This window comes from Montipora capricornis, chromosome 10, assembly GCF_036669925.1.
Source record: "Montipora capricornis isolate CH-2021 chromosome 10, ASM3666992v2, whole genome shotgun sequence".
Lineage (NCBI taxonomy): Eukaryota > Metazoa > Cnidaria > Anthozoa > Scleractinia > Acroporidae > Montipora > Montipora capricornis.
Window position 1 is genome coordinate 69564155 of NC_090892.1, and position 10000 is coordinate 69574154.

Here is a 10000-nt window from a genome sequence, read left to right on the forward strand (position 1 = left end):
TAGATTTGGTTTTTGTAATATCCAGATGTGGGTTATTGCTGAGGCTGATAACCCCCACCTCGACCTTGATAATTATGGATATCACAAAAACTTCATCCAATAATAATTGTTTATTATCCTACAAACAGGCTCCCCCCCCCCCCCCCCAGTTTTTTGTGTCAGCATAAGTCATGCAAGGGAAAGTTAAGGTGGGAGGAGATTGAAAAAGGAAAGCTCTTATTTTTTCATCAGTCTTGTCTGACTCACGTCTTTGCCACTTGCATGATTCCAGCTGCCATGAAAAATTGAAAAGCCTGCTTGCAGATAAAATTATTAGCTATTAACCCATTGACTCCCGGGGGTTTCCCACTAACAAGTAAAATCGTTGGGGATTAGACAGAGTAAAATGCTAAGGGTGTCACAGGGTTAATGTGGACAGTTTTTCAGTGAGTGATTAATAAAGTTATAATGCTTTCAGTACTGAGAGGGAGGCTTACAGGTTTTACTGTGTCTAATGCCTGACGATTTTTACTCATAAATGGGGGTCACTTCAGGCATGAATGAGTTAGCCTAGATCCTTTTTCAGAGCTCCTGGAACAAGTAATTCTGCATAAAGCTACTGGTAGGGATAACCTGACCAGGAAAAACACATAATAATGCAAAATATTGATGAATTACTTAAATCTATCACAAGAAAATATCATAATGCAACTATTGATGTTATGGTGAGTCAGACGTAAAGCGTTCGGAAAAGGGTGACATGTTACTTGCTTGGCAATGGATGAAAAGACACCTGAAAAATCAGTGTCCTAGGCCTGATCAGAGCCTATGACCTCCGTATTACCCACTGGATGCTCTTAGTAACCATTGAGCTTCAAAAAACCCTGGCAATCTAGGCCCTTTACCTAGGTTATGAGCGGACATAGTGTCCTGCTACTCTACAGTGTCATACACCTCTAATATCAGAATGCCACTATTGACGTTAATATCAAACATAAACTGGCCATGAGAAGGATGAAAAGTTTCCAGTTGCCCTATGTAAAGGAATCCAGATGGCCCTCAGATTCGAGATCCCAGATCCTGAGCCATGAATTCCAGATTCCACACTCACTGGTTCCAGTTAAACGGATCCTGGATTCCATCAAAATTTGTGGATTCTAGATTTCGTGCAATGGATTCCGGATGTCACGCTCTGGATTCCAGATTCCAAAGCCTCACATTCGCTGGATTCTGGATTCCTTCACATGGGGCGATTCAAGTTTATCGAAAATACCATTTTACAGCAAGAATGATTATTTGAAAGAAGTAAAATAACTTAAGCAATTTCAAAGAAGCCTGGAAAAAACCAACCTTGAAGGGCTATGGAATATACTATGCCATAATACAATCTTCAAGGAGCCTGTAGATATCGAGTTCCCATGATATTCTGTAACAGGTGAAGAATAGGTAATAACAAAATAATAATGATCAGCGAATATTGAATTACTGCAAAGGATTGCATAATACCATCATTTTTCTGTATGAAGGAAATCATTGATATACAATCCACTGCTTCCAGAAAGCTTTTACATCTTGTCCAGTAATTTTTGACAAATTGTCCTAGAACACCTCATTACGAGTGCTTTGCAAAAGGCATTGTTATTTATTTTAAAAGACAAGTAACACTATAAAAATCTCTTCTAAATAGGCCATTTTACAGTGGTTTGCTCAGTGACCTAGTCCATGAATGGCTGCAAGCCTGCCAGTTATAGATACAGACTTCACTGCCTTTATCAAGTTAATTGATTTGTTGTAATGCTAATTAGTCCACATTAACATTAGAAAAGGACAAAAGTTTGTATCAAAACAATGGTCACCGGAAGCCTTGCTTCCATTCTAGGCCAGGTAACTTTAATAGCTACAACTGTAAGACGGTCTATTTGTAGAGACAAGTACAAAAAGCACTATCATGATATCATGGGATTCAAATTATTTTGATGTTGATTCAGATTTTTTGCCATGTGCATGGTCATCATGAACCATACCATAAGGTCTAAGATGATAAACCATGTACTCCATAACATACATCATATTAGGATTTATATAATGGAATGTCACTGCATGATCTGAACAACATTCAGGGCCCTCTTTATAAGGATTATTATCGTAACTCCAAAGCCAAAAATCCTTTGTTAGGTATCCAGGAATAAGGTGATGTTCTGGAGGCAAAGGCATGAAGGTCTCCCTCCCGCTGGGGTCCCTTGTGTATGATGGCTTCACTCCCATTGCCCCCAAACATCTCCCAACTTCGACATCCTCGGCGAATGATTCCTCGGCGCACAAAGATGTATCTTCAAGTGCTTTCTTAAACCTACGGAGAGTTTCTTTGCTGAATACATATCCTGCTCCGCCGCTGTTGTAACCGCCAAAGGGCTTGAAATATCTCCCCAGAAAATGGGGCTTCTCAGAATCCAAACTTGAAACCAAATGTCGGAGATTTTCGACGATAACAAAGGTATCATCGTCTGCTTTCATAAACCAGTCAGCATCATCAAGATGATGTCGATAAACGTAATCCCAAGCCGCTCGTGTTTTAGGCCACAATTGGTCCCGTCCTTCCCTCACGTCCAATCCAATTGCAGGAAAGTCGGTATCTTCCTTCGAGCTCATAAACAACAGCTTGTTGCAACGCTTACCCCACGTTTCTTTCACTGGTTTTCCTTTCGTATAAAGCGTACTTGGACTAGTCATCACCCAGCAGAGAATCCGTATTGTCTGCTTTTCTTTCAGAGCTTCTTCGTTCAAAGAAAGATGGTGATTATGATCTAAGAGATCTGCATCGAAATCGACTTTCGACTCGACCTTGAATTTGTCCATGTCCCTGTGAATGATTTTGTGCGTGACATCTAGGGACTCGGACTCTGAAGTCTTCTCTGGGACAAATAACTTTTGAATGACTTCTTCTCTATTAAAGTGATTCAGGATGGTGGTGATGAGAACCCCAAATGATAATCCAGCAGCAAACGATAAAATGGTAGTTCTGGCGCCTGCCATGTTTGTACAGTTGGAACATAGGTAACCTCGCACCGATAAGAAGTAAACAAGCAAGTATCAGTTATTACAATGAATTGGCTGTCTGCCTTAGATAAAAGTTGTGTCTTTCAAAACTTTTTTGTGATATAGAATAAAAACCCCTTGTTTTTTTTCGGTCCGTATTCACTTCAAATTTCCCTTGTTTCATACAAACAGAGTACTCAGTTTTGAGATAAGGAAGTACCTGTTTTTTTTAAAGCGGGTACCACAAAGAAGTAGCAGCCTTCTATTTGGATTCACAGATTAGTTACAATATGTAAAAATTTGTTCTCTAGCTGGAAGCAAATACATAATTCAATCATATTGTTGATAATATTCATTGATAATAATTTCTGAGCTTTAAGTGGGACGAGTTATGCACCGATCAACTCGAAACTGCCCCAACACGTGGAAACCACAGGCATTTGAACTGTTGAAGATTGGATCGTTCAAATTCCCGCCTCCTCGGGCCAAAATAGTTTTTAAATGCCCTACCCTGTCGTCGGATTTGTCTTTCTGTGCCCAACTTTTGTACGCCAATCGCTCACAGATGCTATATTTCTTCCTTAAACTCTTATCTCGTCCAAGCACGTGTTCTATGGCTATTAGCGACTTTGGCACCCGAAAAAAAAATTATTTCAAACCTGACTCTTCCGGTTCAATTTTCCCCACCCCACGCAGGCAAAGGTCAAATGCCCAGGGTTTGCCCGGGGGTTGGGGGGTGTTGAAGTTTCGATTTGATCGGCGCATTAGTTAAGGGGAAAAAATTGATACTTAACGAAGAGCGGGAGCTCAAAAGGCCCTGTAGGCCCAGATACAAAAATCCGAATTTTTTTTAGGATTTTTAGAGTCAAATGGCATTTTTAGTAAATTTAAGCATTTTTAGACGATAATGTTTAGAAAAATACAGCCGAAAGCATAAAAATGGGTGGTTCTAAGAAGTCGTAGCATCAATGATGTTACTACTTAATTTAATGTGAATTTTTTTGGTTCCTTTGTAATATCTTTGTATTGTATTAAAGTAGCAATTCCATTAAAAAAATATATATATATTAATGATGCTACTCGGGCCACAAATAAACTACATGCCCTCAAAAAGTCATGTGATTGTCCTATCAAAACAAAGCTATGTCAGTAATACTTTTCGCGGGAAAAACCTGTTCCTAAAAATAAATTTACTCGGGAAAGGATGGCTCAAGGAATAAATCTAGATACCGGCTCCCCTTGATGAACTCCAGTGAAGAGATGATTTTCACCGCTGTGGGCAGAACGAAATTTTAATTTCTCGGAAAGATCCAATCAGCAGACAATAACGGTGTGGTAGAGATCGCAGGCCACGAGTATGGAAAGTAGGTTCCCTGTTCTACTAGCCTTTGGTCATCTCGCCCTCAACTAAAATCCGGAGTGATCCTACGATTCTTGTGAACACTGTTACTAGTCGAGCCATTTTTTGCGTCTTCTCAACGACTGGACACTTGTAGTCTACGGGCGTTACAAAAGGAAGAACTTTCGCACTCTTGCCGCGCGAAATCGTTGTATGACGGCCCAAACTTTCGATCGGCCAGATGCAGAAAGTCTTCTACACAGTGACCATATTTGTCGGTTGCAAAGGAGGCAAGAACCCTAGGCTTGAAAATAGGATAGCAATTAGCCCGGAGTACCCTTCTGCTTTGTATCGTTCTCCTTTTATAGTCCTGCTTGGTATAGTTGCTTAACTTGCTTACCATACCCTAAAACAATGAAAATATAAGAAGCTGCTTCACATGAATGCCGTGTTTTTTTTAATTACTCACCTTTGATTGTATCTTTGACCAGTCATTTCAATAGGTTGAGGAGAACTGCGTTCCTTAGTCCTAAGGAAGTCCTAAGTCCTCGTTCGTAATTTAAACTGGAACTCGAAAGATTCGACATCCAGTGTGGCCATCGTGCTCAGACTCGATCGAGCTCGAAAGTTACAGTGCGAGCTCGCTTTCAAATTCGTGTTCCTTGTAAACCTTGTGTCTGCGTACACGACTAAATCAGAGCTCTGTTTTGAAAATCGTGTTCACTTTTATTTGCGAGCTCGATAAACTAAAGTGATCCAAAATTAACAAAAACAAAAACCCGGTGTCGGCCGCTGAAATCGACGTCACTTTCGATTTTGCGATTTATTTGTGCAGCCAAAAGTACAATAGAAAAATTGAACGTCGCAAACATCTCCCAAAACTTTTTTCGCTGATGATAACTTTTGATATTCGCGGCACGAAATTTATATTGTTTTCATGTAGAAAACTTTGTTGCTGATGGCAATTTGTTTTACTCCGATCGACGCTTCCTAAAAACTTCCTTCTGCTCTTCCCAAAACTTTTGTTTTGTTTGCATAAAGCAGGCTAGCAAAATCTTTACCTTGCTTTGAGCGTAAAAAACAGAAATTTTCACTATTCTCACTGCATAATTAATTAGCTCATTGCAAAACACGCCGTTATTCCATCACATTCCCCCGTTTCCGCCCGTGCTATAGCGTCAGTAATGCTTTGCGCCATTTCGAGTTTAAATTTGGTCTCTCCGCTTGGAGCGTGGTCTTTCTTCCTCGTGCGTTGTTGTCTACCTGCATACTGCCCCTCGTTTTCCCTAGTTCCAAATTTTTCCCTCGGTATATTGGGTTTCGCCTTGGTATCTGTTTATTTTAGTATTTAAGGAAATCCTTAGTTTCTGGCATGATCAATATGGGACGGGTCTAGTGCCGGACAGAGTAAGGAAAGCCTTGTTTGTGCCATGTCTCCGGCGTTACAATTTAGTGTGGAGCAGCCCGCTAGTTTCCTTTTTGGCGATGGTATTTATGACATGTGTGTGCTTAAATATTATGGGTTTCCACTGGTGAAGTCAGTTTTGCGTGTGTTTTAATTTGGTATTCCACAAGAGAAAGAGTTTGGTACAATATTCGTAATTTGGTACAACGCTAGATTTTCTAAACTGGCGGAGGCAGCTCGTGGTATAGATCTTACAAGTTGCGCATGATCTATGGATTTCCACTGGTGAGGGCAGCATTGCGTTCAGTTCAAATCGGTATTCCACCAGTGAAGAGTTTTATGGAGCGTTTGTTTGTTTGGTATACCGCTAGTTTTTACTGGCGAAGGCATATCCTCGGTAGACGTTGCAGTCAGTGTGCTTATAAATTAAGGATTTCCGCCAGTTGAGACAGTTTTGCGCGGTCTATGTGTAGCTTCATTTGTATGGTTGCGCTTTTTTCAGTGTTAACGTTTTGCCGCGGGGTACGGCAACATTATGGCAAAGGATGTTATAGTTTTCTCGCACTGTTGGTTTTATTATGCTCTCCTTCGGTGGGGAATGTTTGGTATGCCAGCAGCTAGTGACTTTTTAGGTTAATTATTTTTGGAGAACGTTGGGGCATGTCATTGGTGAAGACAATAGCCTCGAGTGTGTTTTCTTTTTCATGATAGGCTGCCGATCGCATTAGAGTACTAGAGGAAAAGGTCATTTCCTTGGAACGCCTTAGGACTCTAGACAGTTCTGAGTCAACCTTGGCTGCGCTTCGTCGCTATATAAATGGACCAGCGGCGATGTTTGACAAGTATGAGGCGGTTGAGCTCTTACAGTCGTTGTTGCGTTTGGCCAGAAACGAGAACCACCAAAAAGCCGATGAGTACGCTGCTGCTTTGGATGAGATAAAGACCAGGTCGGATTTCGTGGATGACCAACAGCTTCAGCGTCTTTTTCTGGGATTGTTGGGGGATCCCGTGCGAGCAAAGGTGGCCAAAGACGCAAACACGATTTTGAAGGGAGTCGGAAAGGTACCTCTTGCTCCTCCTTCCGGTGATATCCCCGTGTGTAGTATAAAGCAGGGGACCTCCCCTTTCGTTGGGCTCCTTCCTTCGGCGAGTATGGTCGTTGCTTCAACGGACCTGGCTAACATCGAGCAGTTCCGTTTCTTTAATCCTACGTTTTTCAGCGCCGGAGAAATTCATAATCATTTACCAGTGTGGGAGAGATTGCTTAGTGGTCATAGCTCATGTAAATCATGATATTAGCCTTATACTGCCTCCTTGCATTATGTTTCGCCAGCCTCCCCACCCCCCCTTTTTGTTTTGGAGTTCCGTTTAGAATTATGGTTATTAAGAGGAACGTGAGTAATGGAGAGAATTAAATGGGAGTCATGTTGGAAACGTTTGGTATCCGTGTTGTTTGCCAATTTATGAGTTGTTGTCGTGGTGGCGAGGGCAGGAGCGGACTCTTCCCATAACTTAATCTTATGCGATGAGGTAATGAGTATGCAGTGAGGATATGGTACTATTCTCACTGCATAATTAATTAGGTCATTGCAAAACACGCCGTTATTCCATCACATTCCAGTTTTCGCCCGTGCTATAGCGTCAGTAATGCTTTGCGCCATTTCGAGTTTAAATTTGGTCTCTCCGCTTGGAGCGTGGTCTTTTCGTCCTCTACTCCACAAAGACAGTCGTCTTTTGCGACCCACCCGCCTCCCCTGGTGGAGGTTGACCAAGCCCCTACATGCTCTTATCCTCGTTGCATCAGGCTACCACCTCATCAGTCGCGGACTCTTCCCATAACTTAATCTTATGCGATGAGGTGATGAGTGAGGATATGGTACTACTATGTTTCTGACGGCAAGTCGTATAATTTGAGGTCTCCCATCCAGATGCTAACCCCACCGGATAGAGCTTAAGTTCAGTGAACTTGCTGTCAGACTCGCAGAGTACACTCTTGAAACTTTCTGTGAAAACGAAATTGAAGCAAACTTCATGTCTGCATAGGCTCGATTTCCGCCGGGTATCCTCCCCGATTTCGGGAGTGAGCGCTGGCTCATTTCCCGACAGAGCAGCTGGCAATCGAGCCCAAGTCTGCCTTGAAGCCAATATTTCTCGATTCCCTTCTATTTTATTCAATCTTTCCGGGTTTAGTATTTTACTAGTAACTACATGTCTTCTCAGGGGGCTATTTACCTAAGACATCTACCAAAGCACTATAATGATTTACGATGTGTACTATTAGGGCTACATGTCACGAAAAGACAACTTGCATCTCCTGGAAAACAAAACGCAGCTCAGTTGACAGTTATGGAATAAAGCACTTCGTCATGTTACTGCTATACTACACGTACGCAATGCGTGCCTATTTTTCAAAGTTAGATATGTGGTGGGACAGGTATTCTGCAATCTAGCCGCATATTATAAGAAATGGTCAGATAGTCTGGTGGCGGTGAAACGTATGGTGTCCCAAATTTCCCTTTCTTGAAAAAAACTTTCTCATTTGTTGTTAGTTATTTAATAGATAGAGGCAAACAAAGTGAAACAAAGTCAAATGCCCATGTAAACAAAGAGTTTGGATTGTTGAGAATGATGCCGAGTTCAATTGCCATGCACAGTGCAGCTGCTGAAGACGGACTCCAGAAAACTTTCAGTTTTTCTCACTGCACCAAACTAAATTCAGAAAGAAAATCCGGTAATACCGTTAAGCTTATAGGTAATGAGTGATTTATGTTTTTGACCATGTTTCAGTGTAGCTGTAATTCGCTTTTCCCATTGTTTTGTTGATTTTGTAATTAATTTGTTTTCGGCAGGTTGAACAAATGTAATAAAAAAACAACTATAACATCGAGAATTTCTACCTTTGAAAGTTGCCGCAGACCAACTTGAGGACCTTGAGGCCTTTTTCGTTCTTGTTGAGTGCCTTTCAAATACAATTTTGTGCATTTTTTGTGCTGGACGTGCCTGTTGTGCTACGTTTTTGTTGCCCGCAGCTCTAGTTGGCTTCCCTTCCTGCTAAAAAGTCAATGCCGGAAAAAAAAAATTGGCTGGTCCACCCAGGGTTCTTGGACTAACACGCACGCTATGTTAAGGCGTGGCCAAACGCGTTTTAGCCTGCGAACGCGGACGTATTTGCCAAACCCTAGCAACATTGCAATGCAACATTTTGCAACATTGAGCACGACATGATTCATACGTTTAGCCACGGCTGGAAAAGGTGGCATTCATCTTGGCATTCATCTTGTTTTATAATATGCGAGCTTAACTGGCAACATGTTGGATCAATTTTTTTTTTGGAAGAGAGCCTGCGTTACGCTCAAGTGAATCCAGCGGTCCTATTTTTTAGGAATGGTTTCCAATGTCATTTTCGAAACTTCTTCGTGACTTCAGTCCCTTTCTTTTATCTTTTTCGTCAATGTGTGTAAGTTCTTGTCGGTATACGGGAGAAAAAGATATAGACAGGTGTTAAAATGGCAGAGAATGGGGTAAAAAAGACCGGAGGGCAAGTTGACGGTACGTTAAGTAAGCTTTCTTCATGAACCCCATGCAAGGAACTTATCTTGCTGATTTCCCTAATTCACAAGCAGAATTAAATTCTCATCTCGAAATTGATATTGCCATAAATGTTGATTCCTAGAATAATTCATGTTAGCTTCTGTCACATACAGGTTTTAAATCTGCTGAGTTGTTTTTTACTTTAATTGTCTGCAGGCCTGATATCATTGTGATCAGGTGCTGTCGTCCGATTGGAAATTACATGAATCAAGGGTGATACATACATATTTTACACAAGCACAGGTTGTGCACAATTGTTGCATTTCTGGAGTCAATTTAATTTTCTCTTAGCCTTTCTTTCGTGATCTTTTGTGATGACTTCATAAGAATAAATTTATTTCACTTCTGATGGAGATACATATACCCACTGTCATGTGCTACTTCCTGTGCACGTGTCGAGCGTACCGAAAGTAAAATTTGTATTTGTACGTTTTGATAATGCTGCATTGGTTGTTTTGAAGAAAGGCTACACCTTGAAAGTTGCATAGTCTGATGCACTTAGCTACAATCTTGGACATTTCAAATGGAAAATGAAGACCACCCCACCCTCCAATAATGGCGGACTTGAATTTGCATACAGATTCATCAGTGATTTTAGGGGGAGGGGGGGGGGGAATAATTTTTCATTTTATTTTGTCCAAGATTGTATG

General features: G+C 41.3%; 2 protein-coding genes across 2 annotated transcripts in view; one reads left to right on the top strand and one right to left on the bottom strand.

Moving 5' to 3' along the window:
- LOC138020370 (glycoprotein-N-acetylgalactosamine 3-beta-galactosyltransferase 1-like) overlaps positions 1 to 3036 on the bottom strand; it is a 3220-nt gene extending 184 nt beyond the window's left edge. Inside the window, exon 1 of the mRNA XM_068867371.1 lies at positions 1 to 3036. This exon is cut by the window's left edge and continues 184 nt beyond it. Within this exon, the coding sequence (XP_068723472.1) occupies positions 1948 to 3012 (1065 nt within the window). The 5' untranslated portion in view covers positions 3013 to 3036 and the 3' untranslated portion in view covers positions 1 to 1947.
- Positions 3037 to 9160: 6124 nt separating this feature from the next.
- The window catches only part of LOC138019340 (maestro heat-like repeat-containing protein family member 1), a 43458-nt gene continuing 42618 nt past the window's right edge, over positions 9161 to 10000 (top strand). The window contains exon 1 of the mRNA XM_068866091.1: positions 9161 to 9308. Within this exon, the coding sequence (XP_068722192.1) occupies positions 9266 to 9308 (43 nt within the window). The 5' untranslated portion in view covers positions 9161 to 9265. The remainder of the gene's footprint in view (positions 9309 to 10000) is intronic.